This window comes from Chanodichthys erythropterus, chromosome 16 (assembly GCF_024489055.1).
Source record: "Chanodichthys erythropterus isolate Z2021 chromosome 16, ASM2448905v1, whole genome shotgun sequence".
NCBI classification, from domain to species: Eukaryota; Metazoa; Chordata; class Actinopteri; order Cypriniformes; family Xenocyprididae; genus Chanodichthys; species Chanodichthys erythropterus.
The window spans coordinates 39,893,589-39,916,254 of NC_090236.1; the positions used below are offsets into that span (position 1 = coordinate 39,893,589).

Below are 22,666 nucleotides of genomic sequence, written 5' to 3' on the forward strand. Positions count from 1 at the left end.
CCAATTGAAAACCTGAGAAAATCGCTTTTAAAGTTTTTTGCCCGTTTTTTTGTTGATATCTTTCAAAATCCATTGCATTTAAAGGGATAAACTATTTATTTTACAACTTAATTTGACCAAAGACATTTTTAGATATATAAATGCTATTAAATGTCCCCACAATGTAATATAAACCTGAGTTCACCTACATTGTGGGGACCAGCCAGCGGTAAATGGATTTATAAACATACTAAATTATGTTTTTGTGAGAAAGTAAAAGTGTGCACAGTTTCCTGTGATGGGTAGGTTTACGGGTAGTGTAGGGGTATAGAAAATACAGTTTGTATAGTATAAAATGCATTACGCCCATAGGCGAGGAAATGGTCAAGCACCCACGGAAAAATACGAGATATTCTCCACTGATTTTAACCAATATAAAAAAATCGATTGGATCTTTTAGACACGATCCCTGTTTTATAGTTTATTTAAGGCCGTTTCTACTGCGATATTTTAATGGCAAACGTCGAGAGAGCATCCAAGTGATGCGTGAGCACAAATGGTCTAGATCAGATGCATGTGCACGCTCAAACTCAAACTCTTCTTGCATCAGATATCAGCGAGAGCTTGACTCGCGACAACACTCGTGAAAAGTGTGCTTTTGGGTCGAAATTGTCATCTTGCTGCACGGATATAATGCAAATAAAACATCCAGTTTATGTTGATTTGAGTTAAATAAGAAGTGAACTGGTGCTGAAACAAGTTGTTTTTGAAATCATGCCGAGGAATGTTATGGCTTGTGTAAGTTAGTCTTCAGACATCGCTTGACTCTTCTGTCCAGGGAAATCACTAGCAAAATGCACACAAACATGATATACAAACATTTATGATAATTCGAGCACGGCTGGACCTCTCACTCTAATGACAAATATTCTACCACGAGACCATTAGGAAATACGAAAATTGAGCGCGTATTTATCTAAATCTAGATGTAATGGGGGGGGGGGGGGGGGTGGGGTCTGCGGTCTGGGCACCCACCAGCAGAAACATAAATTGGCGCCTATGATTACGCCTATGGAAAATCCCCACAATTCACAAAAACCTAACATGTGTGTGTGTGTGTGTGTGAGTGAGTGAGAGAGAGAGAGAGAGAGAGAGAGAAAGAGAGAGGCCATAGACAGACGTGTCTCGTAAATGAAATCTTCATCAAATGGCAGAAAACACGGCTCTCCATCGTTGAGTTTACACCCTTTACACCAAAAGTTTTTGGCTAACTTGACATCTCGATCACCGCTAACTGATTCACAACTAGACATTGAGGAGATCTGCTACCTTGTTTACACAGAGCGCGCGCTAGTCTGACAGGAGGATGGCTTGACCGATTGCGTGCCTGTCAGTCGAAAAGGGGCTTCGGATTGATAAAAATCAGCGTTTATGTCAGTGTGTTTACATTTCTAAGCTTTTTGATTGGTTCTATACAACGTGTAACACCATATTTGGAGAGCAGAGATGTTTCAGGGGATACCGGGAAATGCTCATAAGTGATGAGAGGAGTTCCATGTCAAATTTAATAGCCATTTAAATACCTTTACTCAATTATCTGGACTACGAAACTTTGGAAGATTATTTTTGAAAGTCTGTTCTTTGAAATTAGCTTAATTAGCTCGATTTTTTCATTGTTTTTTCACATTATTGGTCCATATCTTAAAATAGAATGTTGCGACTTCCAACTCATGTCGCCAGAGCGGGTCACAAATGTTTATTTTTTTTTCACGTACATATTATAAGTGGCCCAAAAATTTGCCGTTCTACTGACAGATATCACCATTTCATTTAATTTTTGCTGTCGTTTTTCTTGTGACTTTTTAACAGCTTGTTTTGTGATGTTGAGTTGATCTGTTTATCTGAATTTTTTGTTGTCACCATTGCTGAGGTTTGTATGATGGGTGTTTATATCTAAATGTGTAATGTTTTAAAAAAAAAATGCATGGTCTAAAGCGCACGCCTTAAGTGCACTTAGGGTGTGTCTGAATCTGTTTTTGCTAGTTTAACGACGGGAAAAATGGCCCCATTCTCCTAATAAGTCATGGGTGTGTTTTTGGCGTAACGTGCAATATACCAATCAGAGGGCGATCTCCCATTCTCTTTAAAAGCTAGTTGCGCTCGCACCATGGCGTATTTGCTATTTACAAGGCTTTCCAGGCAGAAATACTAAATGCTTCTCTAGTGAGGAAACAGATCTGCTCGTGTTCGTGAAAATGATAACTATTTCTATTTCTATCACAACAACAGCATTTAACATTAAATACCACTAACACTCTTCTATTTGCCTTATTATCAAACTACAAAACAGCACATGCTAAATACATAAATGAGATCATGTTGTGAAAGTGGAGTGATTGTTGTCAGTGTTTCTTACTGAGCTGATCTGGATTCTTTAACCACAGGCAGCAGCTTCTGAAGAACTTCATCTGCTGTATTTTCTTCTCCAATAAACTGTTTTAGATAAAAAACATCCATCGTCTGCTCTGATGTCAGCAACACATAAACCAGAGCTGACCACTGTGAAGAGGAGAGTTTGGTTTCTCTTATTTTTCCAGATGTCAGATAACGTTGGATCTCCTGCATCAGTAAATCATCTCCCAGTTCATTCAGACAGTGGAACAGATTGATGGATCTCTCTGGTGAGAGATTCTCCGTGATCTTCTGTTTGATGTACTGAACTGTTTCCTCGTTGTAGGAGCAGCTTCCTGTCTGTTTCAGTAGTTTTCGTAAGAGAGTCTGATTGGACTTCAATGAGAGGCCCAGAAGGAAACGCAGGAAAAGGTCCAGATGTCCATTCTTACTCTGTAAAGTCTCATCCACAGCTCTCTGATGTAGCTTAGATAATGAATAATATTTCTTCTGGTTTGAAATTTTAGAAAAGAGATTTTGTTTGGCTTTTTCAAACACATTTCTTTTCTTGTTTGTACAGTAAATGTGTGCATATAGAGCTGCTAGATGTTCCTGGATGCTCAGATGAACAAAGCAGAAGACTTTCCCCTGATGCAAACCCAACTCCTCTCTGAAGATCTGAGTGCACAATCCTGAGTACACTGATGCTTCTGTCACATCAATACCACACTCTCTCAGGTCTTCCTCATAGAAGATCAGGTTTCCTTTCACAAGCTGCCGAAAAGCCAGATTCCCCAGTTTGAGAATCATGTCTTCATCTTTCACTTTCTTCTTATAGTCCTTCTCATGTTTGATGTTGGTCTGAATGATCAGGAAGTGTGTGTACATTTGAGTGAGTGTCTTGGGAATCTCTCCTCTCTCTGCTTCACTCAACATCTTCTCTAGAACAGTGGCTGAGATCCAGCAGAACACTGGGATGTGACACATAATAAAGAGGCTCCTTGATGACTTCAGGTGTGAGATGACTGTATTGGCCAGACTCTGATCACTGATTTTCTTCCTGAAGTATTCCTCCTTCTGTGGCTCATTGAATCCTCGTACCTCTGTCACTCGATGGACACACTCAGAGGGGACGAGATCAGCTGCTGCTGGTCTGGAGGTGATCCAGATGAGAGCAGAGGGAAGCAGATTCCCAACAATGAGGTTCATCAGCAGCTCGTCCACTGAGGCTGATTCAGATATATTACACAGTTTCACTTTGCTCTTAAAGTTCACAGACAGACGACACTCATCCAGACCATCAAAGATGAACAGCACTTTATATTCATCACTAGATATTTCCATTTCTTTTGTTTCAGGGAAAAAGACATGAAGAAGATCTGAAAGACTGAGTGTTTTGTCCTTCATCAAGTTGAGCTCTCTGAAAGGAAGTGGAAATATGAGCTGGATGTCCTGATTCTCTTTCCCTTCAGCCCAGTCCAGGATGAACTTCTGCACAGAGACTGTTTTTCCAATGCCAGCGACTCCCTTTGTCAGCACAGTTCTGATGGGTTTGTCTTGTCCAGGTAAAGGTCTAAAGATGTCATTGCATTTGATTGGTGTGTCCTCTGTTGCTTCTCTCCTGGATTGTGTCTCAATCTGTCTCACCTCATGCTCATTATTGATCTCTCCACTTTCACTCTCTGTGATGTAGAGCTCTGTGTAGATCTCATTCAGGAGTGTTGCGTTTCCCTGCGTTGCTGTTCCTTCATTCAGACACTGAAACTTCTTCCTCAGGTTTGATCTAAATGTGTTGAGGCTGGAGGCTTTATGACTGTAAAATCAAAACTCCACATTATTACATGGTTTAATGAATCATATATTCAAATTCAAATATCTGTTATAGAAATGTTTTACCTGAGGCCAGTCTGTGAATTTCCACTCTTTATATGTATTGGCTGATCTATAGACATGTCACTCTTCATAGACACACAGCTGGGCTCTGGTCCTGATCTCCTCTGATGAACTGAGCTAAAACAGAGGGAGATTAATGTGAATACTTAAAATTACTGTATTCATCAACTCAATTATTTATATATAATTAAAGAAATCACTTTAAAGTGTGTTTGTTACACTATAAAATATAGATAAATACCCACCAAAAAGCACAAGAAGAATGTAATAACTTACATTCTACTAAAATACATGACAACATAAAATGCCATAATATAGCCATATTTTTATAGAAATGATATACCTGAGGCCAGTCTGTGTATCTCCACTCTTAAAATGTATTGGATGACCCATAGACGCATCACTCTTCATAGACACACAGCTGGACTCTGGTTCTGATCTCTTCTGAAGAACTGAGCTAAAACAGAGGGAGATTAATGTAAATATTTCAAATCACTCTATTAAGGGCCATACCCACCATTGAGGTCCGGACCTTGGTATTTTTTCGAGGTGTATATAATAAAAGTTGTGAAATAATTGCCTAATATCCTTTCTACTTTGGTGTTGCAAGGATATTGCAAAATGCCAAGATAACCAAATTATCATTTGAGCTGCCTCAGCAGTCTAACAGCTTTCGTCAATGTCAAAATGTTTTAGATGACCAATCAAATCAATGTAGGTGGGGTTTATGTTCACAGGCGCTGAACGCAAATTCCAGTGCAACGCTTCAGTTAACAGTTATGAACGATGTAAGTAGCTAAAGTAGCTTTAGCCTGTTTTACGATATAAATATTAAACGACTGACAGAAATACTCAGTGATGCAAACTAATAAGCTTTTGTCAAATTTCGCCATTTAGAATTATAATTTACGTTATTACTTTATACTAGGCATAAGATTAACAGTGCACATATTGTGAATGAATTTAGGAAGGTCTTTCAGGGTTGCCTGGAGAGGTATCCAAAGCTCATCAACTGACCACAGGGGTTCCTCAGAGTTCAGTTCTTGGACCCCTCCTCTTCTCCATTTACACTACATCACATGGACCCATCATACAGGCACATGGTTTCTCCAACCATTGCTATGCTGATGACACACAACTCTTCCTTTCATTCCAACTAGATGATCCCACAGTAGCTGCATGAATCTCAAGCTGTCTGGTGGACATCTCAGCATGGATGAAAGAACATCATCTGCAGCTCAACCTGGGAAAAACTGCCAATCCGACTCTAAATCACACTGTTAATTATTTCCCTGTTAAATAACAGGAAATTACTGGCAGCAGGGTTACCATTATTTTCCTGTTATTTTAACAGTTAATTCCTGTCAAAGGTGATACAGAGGATCTTTTCATCGACTGAGAAACCAAAGACTGTTAGTGAGTTTTTGAAATGAGCGTATGCGTAAGAACAGCCCCCCTCCTTCACAGCTCATTTTGAGGGAACGCCTCCCAAAACTCGTGCAGGAATATTGGAACACGAGTGTTTACCACCAGCATTCGCTGTGTCGTGTTAGTGGATTCATTATGTCGGACTCACAGCAGGTAACTCATAATCTGCAGTTGTTACTCCTGACAAAACATTGCATGCGGCGCCTGTGGAAAGTTACTGGAGCGCGCAGCCGCACACGTCTCTCACAAAGGAAGGTAATGGCAGTGATTGACAAGCCAGAGGGCCAATCGTTTACATGATCATCGCTGAACTGATGTTTTTAAAGGTGCCATCGAATTGAAAATTGATAGTTGAATAACAAGAGTTCAGTACATGGAAATGACATACAGTGAGTCTCAAACTCCATTGTTTCCTACTTCTTATATAAATCTCATTTGTTTAAAAGACCTCAGAAGAACAGGCGAATCTCAACATAACACCGACTGTTATGTAACAGTCAGGATCATTAATATGTACACCCCCAATATTTGCATATGCCAGCCCATGATCAAGCCATTAGACACGGGCAGGACATCTGGATGTGCACAGCTGAATCATCAGACTAGGTAAGCAAGCAAGGACAACAGCGAAAAATGGCAGATGGAGCGATAATAACTGACATGATTCATGATAACATGATATTTTTAGTGATATTTGCAAATTGTCTTTCTGAATGTTTCGTTAGCATATTGCTAATGTACTGTTAAATGTGGTTAAAGTTACCATCGTTTCTTACTGTATTCACGAAGACAAGAGCGTTGCTATTTTCATTATTAAACACTTGCAGCCTGTATAATGCATAAACACAGTGTAGCATTAGCCGTTAGCCACGGAGCACTATCAAACTCATTCAGAATCAAATGTAAACATCAAATTAAATCCAATACTCACATAATCCGATGTATGCATGCATGAGAGCTCGGGAGGGGGCAGAGAGCGCGCGATTTAAAGGGGCTGCAGCATGAATCGGCGCATTTCTAATTATGCCTCAAAATAGGCAGTTAAAAATATTAATTAAAAAAAAAATCTATGGGGTATTTTGACCTGCAACTTCAAAGACACATTCAGGGGACACCTTAGACTTATATTACATCTTGTAAAAAAACGTTTGATGGCACCTTTAAGGCCCTACCTCGTGCACAGATGATGTATATTAATATTATTCCTTTCAGTGCACCTAATAAATTGTCTTTTATCAGTTAGTAAAGACAGTTTCAAGTAATATTGCAAAAATGTATAAAACAAAATAACAACTGTGTCTTTCTTAAACTAGCAAAGACACTTGCATTTGGCTTTGCTCTGCGTTGGTGCAAGATAGGGCCCTAAACCTCAACATTTAATGTTCCCTGAACAGCTAAAATTCAACTAAAAAGACTCAAACCAAGGATATACACTGTGACTCCTGGTTACATACACAGCAAAATCCTGTGTTAAATTAACACTCAAAGTGTACATATGAGTCCATCTTGCTGGGTGTTAAAAATTAACACTGAAGCAGTGTTAAAGTTAATGAGATAATTGATGGATGATTGAGTGATGATTGACAATAAGTGGTGACCCCTGATGTTAATAAGCAGAATCATTGAAGAAGCAACAAGAGAAAAAGAGAGAGACACAACATCTACAACTGAATTCCAGCTATTAAACATTATTTAACTTATTATTAACCAGTTTGATTTGATTTCTGTCATACATCAACAAAAGTTCTTATTGAGAATTAACAGATGTTTAGATGTTAATGTTTTAATGAAAGTTTAGTTTGAAGTCACCATGATGGTGAAAAGCATTTCCTTTAGTTGGGCTCTTGACTCTATTTATTAACATTAATTTATCTCTGGTTGCTCCAACTTTGTGTTTGTAGAGCACATTTGTTATGGTCAGAGAAATTATAATCTGGGCTGTGTTTCCCATTAGTGATGTAAGCCAAAGGTTATTAATTTAGGTTTACAATGTTTTGGGAAGCACAGTCATAATGGTTTTGTTTTGATGATGATATTCTCTTAGTGAAATGGTCAGATTAATTGGTGACATCCAGTATTGACGGGTCATATAGACGTTATATTACTTCTTTCTAGTAAATCCAGAAGAGCTTTTATAATCTGAAGATTTAAAAAAATAAATAAATAACACACACACAGACATCAAGAATCAGCATATGACCCTCAACAATGGTGAAAATCAAACAAAGTGCTTCATGTTGCAGTGCATGATGGGAGCCACCAATCAAAACTCATCCATGGCTCCCATCATGCATTGCTGCATGAATAAATTATGCAGCTGAATTGTCCTGTAATTTTCGTAGATTGTTCATGTTTGCTTTTATTTTTCTGTTGTTTTGTTGTGACTAGGTTGTTTTGTGATGTTCAGAGTTGATCTGTTTGTCAGTATTTTGTATTTATTTATTGTCACCGTTCTTGAGAATCATATGCTGATTCTTGATGTCTGTGTGTGTTTAAACACTGAAGCTTCAGTTCATAATGTATTATTCTTAAAAAAAGGACATCCTGCTGTTGGATCTCAAACTGTAAAATCACAGGACTACAATCATTAATACTAAAGCTACACATCAAGCATATGGTCAGAGATTTAGACTATAATAGACATCAGGCCATGATGACAATATCATCATCAAATTATGTTGTGACTGGATCACATTTTCTCTGACTATAACAAATGTGATTTACAAACACAAAGTTGGAGCAATCAGAGAAAAAATTAATAATAAAAGGTAAAGAGTCAAGAGCCCAACTAAAGCAAACGCTGGCCTCTTTCATGGTGACTTGAAATGAAACATTCCATAAAACATTAATTAACACCTTTTTTCTCTCTTTCCTTCAATGATTCTGCTTAACATCAGGTGTCTCCACTAATTGTCAATTATTGCTCAATCATCAATCAATTATCTCATTAACTTTAACGCTGCTTCAGTGTTACTTTTTAAAACCCGGTAAGATGGACTCATATGTACACTTTGGGTGTTAATTTAACACTGGGGATTTTGCTGTGTATTAATAGGGTAATAAAAGGCTATTACACTCACGATAACAAACACATTTGCGCATGCACAGAAAACACAGCAAACTTTCTTATTTCTGTCTGTGGAACAGGCTATGCAAGATTATATTATAGAGGTGTTATTTAACAATGAGGTGTTAAATAACAAAAATGAAGTGTTATTTAACATATATTTCCTAAAATTAACAGTAAGGCGCAGTTATTAAAAATAACAGGTTAATCATGTTGAAATTTGGGTGTAAATTAACAGAAACATTTAACAGTTCATGATTTCAACATCCTGCTAGGTACATCCTCAATTACCCCATCAAATTCAGCCAAAAATCTTGGAGTAATCCTTGATGACCAACTGACCTTCAAAGACCACATTGCAAAGACAGCTTGGTCATGCATATTTGCACTACACAACATCAGGAAAATCAGGCCCTTTCTAACAGAACATGCAACGCAACTTCTCGTCCAGGCCCTGGTCATTTCTAGGCTTGATTACTGCAATGCTCTTCTGGCTGGACTGCCATCATGCATAATCAAACCTCTACAATTGATTCAGAATGCTGCAGCACGTCTCATCTTTAACAAGCCCAAAAGAGCCCACATCACGCCTCTCTTCATCTCTCTGCACTGGCTACCACTTGCTGCTCGCATCAATTCAAGGCATTGACGTTTGCTCACAGATCTACCACAGGCTCAGCACCCTCCTACTTCCACTCACTCTTACGAGTCTACATCCCACCAGAAGCCTACGCTCAGTAAATGAGCGAAGGCTCGTGGTACCATCACAGAGAGGCACAAAATCACTCTACAGGGCAGAGTTTCCCAAAAGCATCGTAAGCCTAAGTTGATTGTAGCTCCATTGGTTTCAATGGAGCTACGATCAACTTAAGCTTACGATGCTTTTGGGAAACGCAGCCCAGAACATTTTCGTTCAGTTCCTTGCTGGTGGAACAATCTTCCTTCCAATGCAGAATCCCTTGCAATATTCAAAAGACAGCTGAAAACTCATCTCTTTCGTGAGCAAATCCTCATCCTAAAAAAAAAAAAAAAAAAAAAAAAAAAATCCTTTGAGTTTCAGAGTATCAAATCCTTATGATACTCTGAGCACTGCCTAAAACTTGTATTGTGAGAACTTCTATTTGCACATGTCTATTTGCCTCATCATGACTATTCACTTGTTGTATTCCTCACTTGTAAGTCGCTTTGGATAAAAGCGTCTGCCAAATGAATAAATGTAAATGTAAATGCACAGCTGTCCTGGTAGATTTTAGTAAATTCACTAGTCTAATAAAATGACTCATAAAATGAAAATCAGTTGACCCTATGTTAACTTTCTTCACGGACAGATGAAAATGAAAAGACTGTCAGTCAGAGCTCAGCTTTGGCAAGGGAAGAGATACAGGTCAAGGTAAGGAGACTGAGAGAAAGAGAAAGAGAAAGAGAAAGAGAAAGAGAGAAGGTGATGGAGATGAGAGAGGAAGAGCAGGTACACCTATTGCCCACCGTGCCCAGGATGGGATTAGCGTTATTATAACATATTCCTAATTACCACAGAGATATATTTTCTTTGCAGTGGAAACTATAGGCTCAATTTAACACAAACACCTAGCATAAACACAGTGTGTATGGAAAGTGGACCCCCTTAAATTTTTCACTCTTTGTTATATTGCAGCCATTTGCTGAAATCATTTAAGTTCATTTTTTTCCTCATTAATGTACACACAGCACCCCATATTGACAGAAAAACACAGAATTGTTGACATTTTTGCAGATTTATTAAAAAAGAAAAACTGAAATATCACATGGTCCTAAGTATTCAGACCCTTTGCTCAGTATTTAGTAGAAGCACCCTTTTGATCTAATACAGCCATCAGTCTTTTTTGGGAAAGATGCAACAAGTTTTTCACACCTGGATTTGGGGATCCTCTGCCATTCCTCCTTGCAGATCCTCTCCAGTTCTGTCAGGTTGGATGGTAAACATTGGTGGACAGCCACTTTTAGGTCTATCCAGAGATGCTCAATTGGGTTTAAGTCAGGGCTCTGGCTGGGCCATTCAAGAACAGTCACGGAGTTGTTGTGAAGCCACTCCTTCATTATTTTAGCTGTGTGCTTAGGGTCATTGTCTTGTTGGAAGGTAAACCTTTGGCCCAGTCTGAGGTCCTGAGCACTCTGGAGAAGGTTTTCGTCCAGGATATCCCTGTACTTGGCCGCATTCATCTTTCCGTCGATTGCAACCAGTCGTCCTGTCCCTGCAGCTGAAAAACACCCCCACAGCATGATGCTGCCACCACCATGCTTCACTGTTGGGACTGTATTGGACAGGTGATGAGCAGTGCCTGGTTTTCTCCACACATACCGCTTAGAATTAAGGCCAAAAAGTTCTATCTTGGTCTCATCAGACCAGAGAATCTTATTTCTCACCATCTTAGCAAACTCCATGCAGGCTTTCATGTGTCTTGCACTGAGGAGAGGCTTCCGTCGGGCCACTCTGCCATAAAGCCCCGACTGGTGGAGGGCTGCAGTGATGGTTGACTTTCTACAACTTTCTCCCATCTCCCGACTGCATCTCTGGAGCTCAGTCACAGTGATCTTTGGGTTCTTCTTTACCTCTCTCACCAAGGCTCTTCTCCCCCGATAGCTCAGTTTGGCCGGACGGCTAGCTCTAGGAAGGGTTCTAGTCGTCCCAAACGTCTTCCATTTAAGGATTATGGAGGCCACTGTGCTCTTAGGAACCATAAGTGCAGCAGAAATTTTTTTGTAACCTTGGCCAGATCTTTGCCTTGCCACTAGACTTGTGCCGATATTCGGTAATGCAATAAATCGCGATAATGAATATGCACGATATTGTAATCATGGGCACTTAAGAATACCGTAAATAATAATTTATTACCAATTATTTTTTTATAATGCAATTAAGAATACTTTACCCATCACTCGTATAAAATGCACAACACCGCTGTATTCTGCGTCAAATGGACATGCGCTCAGATGTAAACAAGCCCATCGTGCACGAGAAGCACATGGCGGAAGGGCGGAACGAGTGAAGGAGACGTGCTGAATGAAAGTGCGCGTTCACTCTCTGACAGCAGAGGGCGCTGATGGAACAGCAGAGTGCAACGGTTACCACGGAAACCGCGCAAACAAAGCAACTGCGCTAGTGAAGTTTTTAAAATGCTTCAAACAGCCATTAATTTTTTTGTAATCTCAGTGTTGTTCATCACAGCACCAAAAACTGAATAATTAAAAAAGACTTAAAAGGATATTTATTTTCAGACCTAAACATTTTTATATTTTAATCTGGACTACAACATGCCCTAATGATTAGAAATGTTCTGATTATTTGTTATTGTTCAGTAAAACTTAAAGTCATACGGCTTCATTAGTTAACATGTTAATTCATTATTACCAAACTGACAATGAAAAATACTTATAAAGCATGAATTATTCTTAGTTAATGTTAATTTCTGTTAGTTACTGTTTAATAACATTACTCAAATCAAAAGAACTTATTTAATGGACCTGAGATAAAACTAACAATGATCAGTTGGGTTTCTAAACTAACATTAACAAAAAAATAAAACTTTCTGTAACATATGTAGCTGTTGCTCAATCTTAGTTAATGCATTACAATGAGACCTTATTGTAAAGTGTTATCTGTTGTTCTTTATAGCCTAATTCTTTTGCATTTTAATGTTTGAAAATTTCACTTTATATATATTTTTTGTAGTGTATTATTGTATTTAAACATTCAGAGTTGTTTCTGTTTTATTTCAAAAAGAGTTCTTAAACCTGTTAAACTATGACATTTTTTTTGCAACTTATTTTAATATCGTGATAATACCGTATACCGTGACAAAAGCTTCAGCAATTAATCGCAACATGAAAATTTGATACCATCACATGCCTACTTGCCACAATTCTGTCTTTAAGCTCTTCAGGCAGATCCTTTGACCTCATGATTCTCATTTGATCTGACATGCACTGTGGGCTGTAAGGTCTTATATAGACAGATGTGTGGCTTTCCTAATCAAGTCCAATAGTATAATCAAACACAGCTGGACTCAAATGAAGGTGTAGAACTATCTCAAGGATGATCAGAAGAAATGGACAGCACAGCAAAGGGTCTGAATACTTAGGACCATGTGATATTTCAGTTTTTCTTTTTTAATAAATCTGCAAAAATGTCAACAATTCTGTGTTTTTCTGTCAATATGGGGTGCTGTGTGTACATTAATGAGGAAAAAAATTAACTTAAATGATTTTAGAAAATGGCTGCAATATAACAAAGAGTGAAAAATGTAAGGGGGTCTGAATATATTGCCATAATATGGTTATTGAATAGGCCTAAATATATTTTAGTATATACAACAGTTAGTTCTGGTCCTTGAGTCTGTTTGAAAGAGGGACGTTAGAAGAACGCTGATATAATTTCACCAGTATTTCAACCAAAAGATCTGGGACTTTTCACCATTTGCACTTTACATACAAACTGACTGTCTAATGGTTACTTCAGTGCACAACAGCTCTGGTGTGACTTTGTTTGAAACTATTTTCACAAAATCAGATCAGTAAGTATCACCTCACTTTACCCACTTACACATATCAGGCTTGCTGAGATGATTGTTTTATGTCATGATCTGACACTGACATAAAGCAATCATGGCTGATAGACCGGGCAGAGAGTTATAGTTAATGGAGTCCAAAACAGGCACAACAGCTCTGGTGTGGCTTTGTTTGAAACTATTTTCACAAAATCAGATCAGTAAGTATCACCTCACTTTACCCACTTACACATATCAGGCTTGCTGAGATGATTGTTTTATGTCATGATCTGACACTGACATAAAGCAATCATGGCTGATAGACCGGGCAGAGAGTTATAGTTAATGGAGTCCAAAACAGGCACAACAGCTCTGGTGTGGCTTTGTTTGAAACTATTTACACAAAATCAGATCAGTAAGTATCACATTTGCAATCATGCCAATACTCAGAGAAATAGGAGTATACTTGTGTGATAGTACTTAACCTACACATATCAGGCTTGTTGAGATCGACAGTGATACAGGTGTTTAGCTGCAACACCGGTTATGTCACTTGCCAACCGCTGTTTTGAATTTTTTATAGTAATAATAATAATTTAGTTAGAAAATAGACATTACATTTAAAAACTGAATACGTCTGCTCAATTCAGTGAGCTGAACAAGAGTTGCAGCACAGATCAGCAGCAGTGAGTTTAAGTGAGTTTGTCATTGTACCGTTTTGTTGTTGTGTTTTTCATTAAGTATAATAATGAACCCACTCACCATTCAAGCAATTGCCACCTCCGAATTGCCTCTACTTCAAAAGTGAAAGTAATATGCACACAGGCATTCATAACGGGTGTGTGTGTTTTTTTTAATCAAATTTTGGAGGCATTTTTGCCCCAAGCCCCCATTAATTTCTGACCTTGATTATGATAATCCAAATTTAGTATTTACAATTAATTTGGCTGCAAAGAAACAGCACCATGAGATGGTCTGGTACGTGCACATGGCTGCATCACACCGGTTTCACCTTGTAAACAAACTTTGGAGTGTTGTCCGGAGCGCACATCTTTTGCACTTGCTCTGCTGTGCTGACTGAAACAAAGACTTTGAATTAAGGCATGAAAAGCAGCCGATTACAGTACGAAACATAACTGTTGTTCAGTTTAGATGCATATTGGGAGTTGTACTTTTTATTCCAATTGTAGATCTATTCATGAGAATTGATCGGGTCACTCGCACCAGTGCGCCTAAATATTTTTCACAGTCGCACACAGTTATTTTCAGGAGCAAATGCGAGTGAAAATAACTGTAGAGCCCTGCAAGGGCAACAAAAAAGCATTAATTCTGTTCCAAGCAATGCATATGCAAAGAAAGTTAGTGCGAATCGCAAAGCTCTCCTTTCCATTCTAGATGTTATAGTCAAACTGTCAAAGAGGAACATAGCACTGTGTGGTAACTGGACAGAAGAAAGTGAAGATAGCAACTTTAATCATTACCTCACATGGAAATCTTCATTCAACGCCACACTGAAACATCATCTTGAGACAGCACCAAAAAATGCCAAATACAGAGGACCAAGAATTCAAAATGAATTAATAGCATGCTGTGAAGCTGAGATTCAGGAGGACATAGTGAAGGAAATTTAAAAAGCCAGGTTTTTCACAGTCCTTGCTGATGAAACAATGGATGTGAGCGGGAATGAAAAACTGTCTGTCTGCATTCGCTACATCAGCCATAGCAATGGAGCTGAAATATGTAAAGTTCTTGGGTTTCTGTCCCCTTGTAAAACAAGATGCTGCATCTATTACAGAAGCCATCCTGTCACAGTTGGAGAAGTGGGGTCTGGAGATTTAATATCTCAGAGGGCAGGGCTATGATGGAGCCAGAACAATGAGTGGACATGTGAATGGAGTACAACAACGCATCAGAAAGCTCCAACCACGGGCACTATTCACACATTGGCAAAGTCACGCACTTAACCTTATCCATGGATGTTCTGACATCCCCCTCATAAGCACTCCTCATGGCTACCATTGAGAATGTTGCAGCATGTTTCTCTGAATCTGCTGTTAGGAGGAACATGTTACAAGAGCACCCACAAGGAAGCAAGGAAACACAGGCTACTGATAAAAAGAAAAACAGGAGGTATCCCACTCATGTCCGACACACGCTGGGGCTCCAGAGGGAAGACAGTAGTTGCTTTTCTGGATCACTTCAATGCAGCCCACTCTGCCCTCATAGAAACAGAATCAGGAACATCATCAAACTCCAACAAGGGCAGCAACCTTCGACACAGTGTAGTCATTTGACACAATTGTCACTGCTGTCACAACAAACAAAATTCTAGGCTATATCCAGCCACTGACTAAAGAGTTACAGTCAACAATTGTGGAGCTTACAACTGCCTACAATGAGGCCAGAAAGGTGGCTCATGTCATTTCTACACTAAGAAATAAGGAGGGCTTTTGTGAAATTTGAAGGAAAAAAAAAAAATTCAACAGAAATTGCCAATACCATTGATGTGGTTCCAGTAAAAAAAAGTGTGTGACCAATAGGCAGCAAAACATTGAGAGCACACCCTCACAGTCAATAGAAGAACATTACAGACTCAATCTGTTCTATCCTTTTATTGACCATGTGACAAGCCAGCTAAACACCAGGGGCCGTATACACAAAACATTTTAACTTACCACTAAGAGTTCTCCTAAATAGTAGTAAAAGTTCTTAGCTATAAGAGTTTTCTCTTAAAACCTATTCACAAAGCTGCTGAGACCAACTTTTACTAAGCAATAGACTGAAGTCTTAAGCTAAGAGTAAGGGCAGGGTTGACCTCGTTGCTATGGAGTAAACACACAGTGATTGGCTGATGGGGAAGGAGTCAGCGATTTAATCATAGAAATACTGTAGAATAAGGTGTCATGTTTCCATATTAAGATAAACTAGTATATACACTTAATTGTCCTTTCTTTCTTTCTTTCTTTCTTTCTTTCTTTCTTTATAAAGCACTTTCACACAACTACTGGTTGATGCAAAGTGCTGTACAATACAGGTAGAATAAAATGAATAAGATGACAAAACATTGAAACACAACATAATACAATTTGATTGGCTAGATAAAAGCTATTGACATAAGATGATTTTTAAGCCAGCATTTAAATACAGGCAAAGAAGGCACAGCTGTAATAGAAGCTGGTAAATTGTTCCATAGACTAGGACCAGCAACAGCGAAGGCTCGATCACTTCTGCAATGAAACCTAGATCTAGGAACAGTGAGGAGACCAAGATTACTGGATCATAGGGACCTATTTGGTTTATAAATAGAGATTGCCTCGGAGAGATATGGTGGGGCTTGATTGTGCAAGGATTTATAAACAAAAATTAATTTTAAAAATAATTCTAAATTTAACTGGTAACCAGTTTAGTGAAATAAGAATGGGCAAGATGTGGTTAAGCATTCATCTGCCTGAAATCAATCTTGCAGCAGCATTTTGGACCATCTGTAAACGCACTATAGAAATACTATGTCCGCCTCTTGCATGTCTGCATCTCAAGAGAATGCAAAATGCAAGCGACAAATTATGTTTTATAAACAAAGTTTGGGAGGAACACATTCAAACGGTCTTTCTAATCAGCTCGAGAGGAGGAATATATACAGAGATGAGAGCCGACTCGCCTATAGTTACTTTGACAGTTTTTTGCATCCCTCCGCCACACCGCTCCACACTCTTGGCTGGGGGTATGGGGAGCACTTTGGGTTTGGGCTAAATTCCAAGCTCAAATATGCTTATTATATTTTTTATTACTCTATTCAATCATTTGTAAGTGTGAACTCATGATAACCACTGCCACAGGTAATCTGACAAAATTTATTTGTTAAAGATTTTTTTGGCGTCTCATTGTAGATTCAAATCTATACATCAAATGTATTGCATTTATGAAGAAAAAGTTCAGTACCCAAGGCTCTGTTGCTATTCCCTCAATGGTGGGCCAAATCACAAACAGTCCTAATCCTAATGTCCTGACTTCTCCTAACATTTCACAGATTTAGGAGCTAGTTTTAATGCTAAAATGCTTTGTGAAATACTCTTAGAGCAAAAATGTAGGACTCCTAAAATTAGGACTGAGTTTCTCCTAAATCGGCAAGCTAGGAGCTACTTTTAGCTTTAAGATGTTTTGTGAATACGGCCCCAGGTTTGTAGAAAACTCTGAGCCAGTTATGCTTGCTGTGTACCTAATACCTTCAGCTTTGTCCAAACTTACAAAAGAAATGCCAGAAATGATGGTGTCATGGTACAGAGAAGATCTCCCTCAGCCAGAATCCATTGACTGAGAGTTTTACAGTTGGAAAGTAAAGAACCAACTTCAAACAGTGCTGGCATCAACAGCAAAAGAAACACTGAATCACATAGACTGCAGTACTACCCCAACATCCACTGTATCCTCTCCATCTACCTCACACAACCAGTGACCACCTGTTCATGTGAGAGGTCGTTCTCTGCATTGAGGCATCTGAAAACCTGGCTACGATCGAGCATGGGAAATGATAGGCTATCAGGAATGATGCATGTACATTAAAAAATATCTCAGGCGCTGGGATGCCTCTGGACACAGAAGGATTGCACTTGCGTTTGATTGAAATGTAACATTCATGCAAAATAAACCTTATTAAATCCTTATTCATTTTTTTTAAACATTTAATTTTTACAGCTATTCATGTTTGGAATATGTGATTGTGTAGTGTCAACAATAAACAAACTATATCTTCTGTATTTCCAGTTTGTAGTGTGGATCATTAATTGCAAAATTTAACCTGATTCTTGTGTTTAAGAATCTGTTATCTTGACAAATAATAGATGCTAATACCCACTGACATGGTTATAAATCTATATTGTTACCTGATCTCTAGGCCTTAAAACATCTTAAAATGCAAATATGTAGGTCAGGAAAATCAAAATTTTCTCGGGGGTGCATGCCCACGAACCCCCCTAGCAAGCTATATTTTGGGACCTCTGTATTTCTAAAACCATGCGTACGGCCCTGACTGTATTCAACATCTATTTTGTTTGTTTGTTTGTTTATTTAATATTTAACCCTCTACCGCATAGTGTTGCCATATGGCAACATACTCTTTGTGTTCATTTCCTTGCCACTATCTATTTAAGAGAACATTCTCGTTTTTTTTTTTGTTGGTAAGAGAAGACCTTAGTTTAGCCAATGATGTGCTTTGGTTAAGTCACATGACATGCATTTTTTTTTTCTGTGGCGCGATTTCTGACAGACTGCCGTCTCTTGTATGTAGTTGCTGAAAGCAAACTAAAACGTCAGTAACAAACAAGGACCCTCCCATGTCACATTCACAAAAAAATTGGTAACATCATCTCAGGTAAGGTATGATGACATATTCCCCTCTCAAAAAAGTTTTTATGAAATTATTTTTTGGTAAATCGATAAAATGTCTGTGTTGCCATATGGCAACACTGCGCAATAATGGAATGACATTATTATAATAAGTTAGATAGCAAAGGCCAGCTGCAGTCTGTTAAGCTGTAACAATAACAACATTAATGCTAGTGATATAATGTTGATTAGTCATATGTTAAGGACTGCCGTGGCATTTGTATTATGGATTAAATCAACATCAGAGACCTGCCACCACAGCCAGTATACTGGTCCAGACCTACCACTGGCCTACCATGGTGTCTCAAAAAGGCAGGTGCAAGTGGATGCAAGTGTATTGTTAGGGTGAAGTGCACCAAATGTGATGTGAACCTGTGTCTCACCTCTGAAAAAAAAAATGCTTTTTAAAGTTTCGTACAGAAAAAAGGTGAAGTTTCAAGGATTATGGGGGATTTATGTTCATAACCTTCCTCTCATAAGATTGCGTAATGTTGATTTTTAATGAACTGCAATGTTTTTGGTTTTATGTCAGTGTTTTATGATACATGATGAACAGTATTAGATTTGTTTTTAACTGTCTACATTTGCAATTTAAATAATATTCACAAAAAACGTAATGAAATTCAAAGAATATAAATAATTATTCAGCAAAAGGAGAATAGAATAAATAAAAGCCCAAGATGTTGGAAAATAAGTATAAGGTGTTGTTTATATTTACTGCTAAAGCTTATAATAGCACCAATTGATTCAATACAAACAACATTTCTGAGGAAAAATATTAACTATATACACTTATTCTAATTTACTTCCACTATTGTACGTTGTTGCCATATGGAAACATCTCATAAAGTACCTTAAAATAATATTTTTTTCCAAAAAATTTTTTTACAGCACTTTAAGTTAAGTTAAGAAAAAGAGTCAAATGTTTTTTTTTTTTTTTTATAGATTTATCATAATGCGTGCGGTAGAGGGTTAATTTTATATATATATATATATATATATATATATATATATATATATATATATATATATATATATATTTTTTTTTTTTTTTATTTATTATTTTTTTTTTTTTATAGAAATGTTTTACCTGAGGACAGTCCGTGTATCTCCACTCTTAAAATGTACTGGATGACCCATAGATGCGTCACTCTTCATAGACACACAGCTGGACTCTGGTTCTGATATCCTCTGATGAACTGAGCTAAAACAGAACATCCTTTATGATTACAATCATCTTAAGATAAGATCTCAAAAAACATGTTTTAATGAAAATCACTCAAACAGGCTTATTGTTATTAATAAATGTTAAATTTAAAAAAATGCATACAGAAAAATACATGTTACTTCATTTCCTCTATAACATTAAAGTATATTTAATGTGTTAGTGAAAGCACCTGCATCCTGGAAAACAATCTTCATTTCCGGATCTTTGTGCGTCATCCATAATGGATCTGAATAGGATCTCCACCGCTGACTGTAGACGGAAGTGACAAACAATCACAAAAACTAAAGTAATCAAACAGCCTTTATAACTCAGCTGAATGATCTTGAGAGCTGGAGAAATAGATCAGATCACTAAATACATAAGGTTAGTCATGTAAACACAAATGATCGTTAGACTTTTGATCACAGTAAGAAACACACAAGAGACGTTCATTTTTTTAGGATGAATAATAACATACCGATTCACAGAACTCCTACAGCTTTTCCATCGAGTAGCTACAAATATTTCCTGCCTAAACTTTTATAAACGACTCTATTACAGATTTAAATATATTCTGTCTGGTAAATGATCAATTCTTTCTGCATAAAATGGCGAAACATCATGAAGATTTACTTTCACTTGCATTTATGACGAGGTGAGGTGAGGTGACTACTAGTAGAGGGCGTGGCCAGGTAGGCAGTTAGACGGCTTTTTGAGCAGTCACCTGTAGCGAGTCCTGGAGGCGGGTCTTTTGGTGTGTTTAGGATTGTTCGTGATGCATCGCTTTTGAATCGCTCTCGCGGTACTCCGATGCATCTCGAACAAGCCTTTTGACTGTCAGGTGTCATGAGAAAACAGGCTCGTTTGTTTGAGACGCGCCTCGCCTGAAATGTAGGTGAGAGTGTGCTGCAGTGAGGGGAGGAGTGAAGAAAGAACAGGCAAGAAGCGCTAGGATTTTCAGGACAAGCTCTCTACTGCCACCGAGAAAATGCAGATCATATTCTTATACATTCATAAAACATTTGTTATATATAAATAAATAACTTATAAAACACATGATAGTGAATAATAATATAAACACAATTTTGCAGCCCCTCTCAGCTGCTGTAAAGCTGTTATAGTGTCTCGTGCTGTTTTCATTTGAATCAGATGCTGCAGCAGACATTTCGAAAACTTGTCGGGACAGCATTGTTTTTTAGTGTTGGTTGGTCACAATTGATTGGATTTCTGATTCATGGGTTTTTGTAAAAAAAAAAAAAAAAAATCCGAATGATTCACTTTGATTTCTAACGAAATTACTAAAATACCATTTAGGATTATTTATCTCACAAATAGTAATTTGAGAGGAACTTTAAATATATGTGTACAGTTCAAGTCACATGATGTTTGTTTACCTATAGACCACAAGAAATAATATCTGAATACAAAAGATCCAGTTCAGAAGTTTACATATGCTCGATTCTTTTTAATGGTGTGTGTTGTTACTGGATGATCAAAAGCTGCAAACATTCATTGAACAACACATTGAGAGCCAGTAGGTGTAAACTTTTGAACAGGGTGATTGGAAATTGTTCATATTTTATTTAAAGATCTTAGTTTTTAGTACTGCCCTGCAGAAGCTACATAAAATACTTTATTTTCCAGAAGACAAAAAACAAAACAAACAAAAAAATAATTTACCCCCAATCAACCAATCAACCTGTGCAAATGTTTACAGTTCCTTCTGGATCACTACATGTTTTCACCATTTGTAATAGTTGTGATTCCCTCAATCAGAATCAGAAAGAGCTTTATTGCAGGTATATTTACACATGAGGAATCTGCTTTAGTGACAGAAGCTCACAGCTCAAACTGAATGACAGTGACAAAACACAGATAATACAGAATAAGTGAATAGGAAATAATACACAAAAAAAAAAAAATTGTTTGTTGCCAGCGGGAGCATTAACTGTTCATGAGATGGATATCCTGAGGAAAGAAACTGCTGTTCTGGTGTTCAGTGCTCTGTAGTGCCAACCAGACATTAGTGTAAATTCAGATATTACTATATTTTGTGGACAATGAAACATTTTCAGTGGCTGAAATGATTTTGTAATTTATGATATCTCTTATTTATTTATTTTTATTATTGATATTTTGCAGATTCTGCAGGGTGTATGTAACTAATGACTTAAATGAATAGGCTACTACACAACAAATATGCTGATAAAATATTTTAGAGGTGAGAATAACTGAACAAAACTATTTTATTAGAATAGAAAAAGTTTTTAATTTATTTATTTTCAAGATTTTGCATGGCCTGGAACTCACAATTTTAAGATTTTATTATTATTATCATTTTCATTATTTTATTTATTTATTTATTCATTTTAAATGAAAAAAGTTTCCATGATCGTGGAAAATACAGATACGTCGCTTAAAATGTACTCAAGTAAAAGTACATAATTTTAAAATTACTTTAAAAAATACAATTTCTGATCAAAACTATTTAATTACAGTAACATGAGTGTTTGTAATTTGTTTCTTCACACCCCTGTATATGATTGACTTATACATGTCATCATCACTTGTAATGGCTATATTCAGCCGGCAGAGGGCAGCCTTCAACTGTTGTAAACACAGGCAGTCGTGTTGACTCTTTAATGCCTCTAGAGGTCTCCAGATAGCCTCAGATACAGCTCCCATTAAAATGCCCCTTTTTTAAGGTTTACATGCATGCAAGGTCAAAAAACACTTTTTGTTTTATCATAATTAAATTTCATCTCAGTTCTCAGTGATTCGTAAACAATTCGTAAG

The 22,666-nt window shown here is 37.5% G+C and overlaps 1 protein-coding gene across 2 annotated transcripts in view; it reads right to left on the reverse strand.

Moving 5' to 3' along the window:
- Positions 1-22,666, reverse strand: part of LOC137003451 (NLR family CARD domain-containing protein 3-like) — a 44,789-nt gene that overhangs the window by 18,768 nt on the left and 3,355 nt on the right. Inside the window, exons 1-6 of one of the 2 annotated variants that reach the window (XM_067363616.1) lie at positions 20,349-20,464; positions 20,061-20,140; positions 19,754-19,867; positions 4,607-4,720; positions 4,267-4,380; positions 2,396-4,183 (exon numbers count right to left, since the gene is read on the reverse strand). In XM_067363616.1, coding sequence (XP_067219717.1) covers positions 2,396-4,183; positions 4,267-4,380; positions 4,607-4,720; positions 19,754-19,867; positions 20,061-20,110 — 2,180 coding nt within the window. In that variant the 5' untranslated portion in view covers positions 20,111-20,140; positions 20,349-20,464. Of the gene's footprint in view, positions 1-2,395; positions 4,184-4,266; positions 4,381-4,606; positions 4,721-19,753; positions 19,868-20,060; positions 20,141-20,348; positions 20,465-22,666 lie in introns of those variants that run through there. The other variant, XM_067363617.1, reaches the window with a different exon arrangement.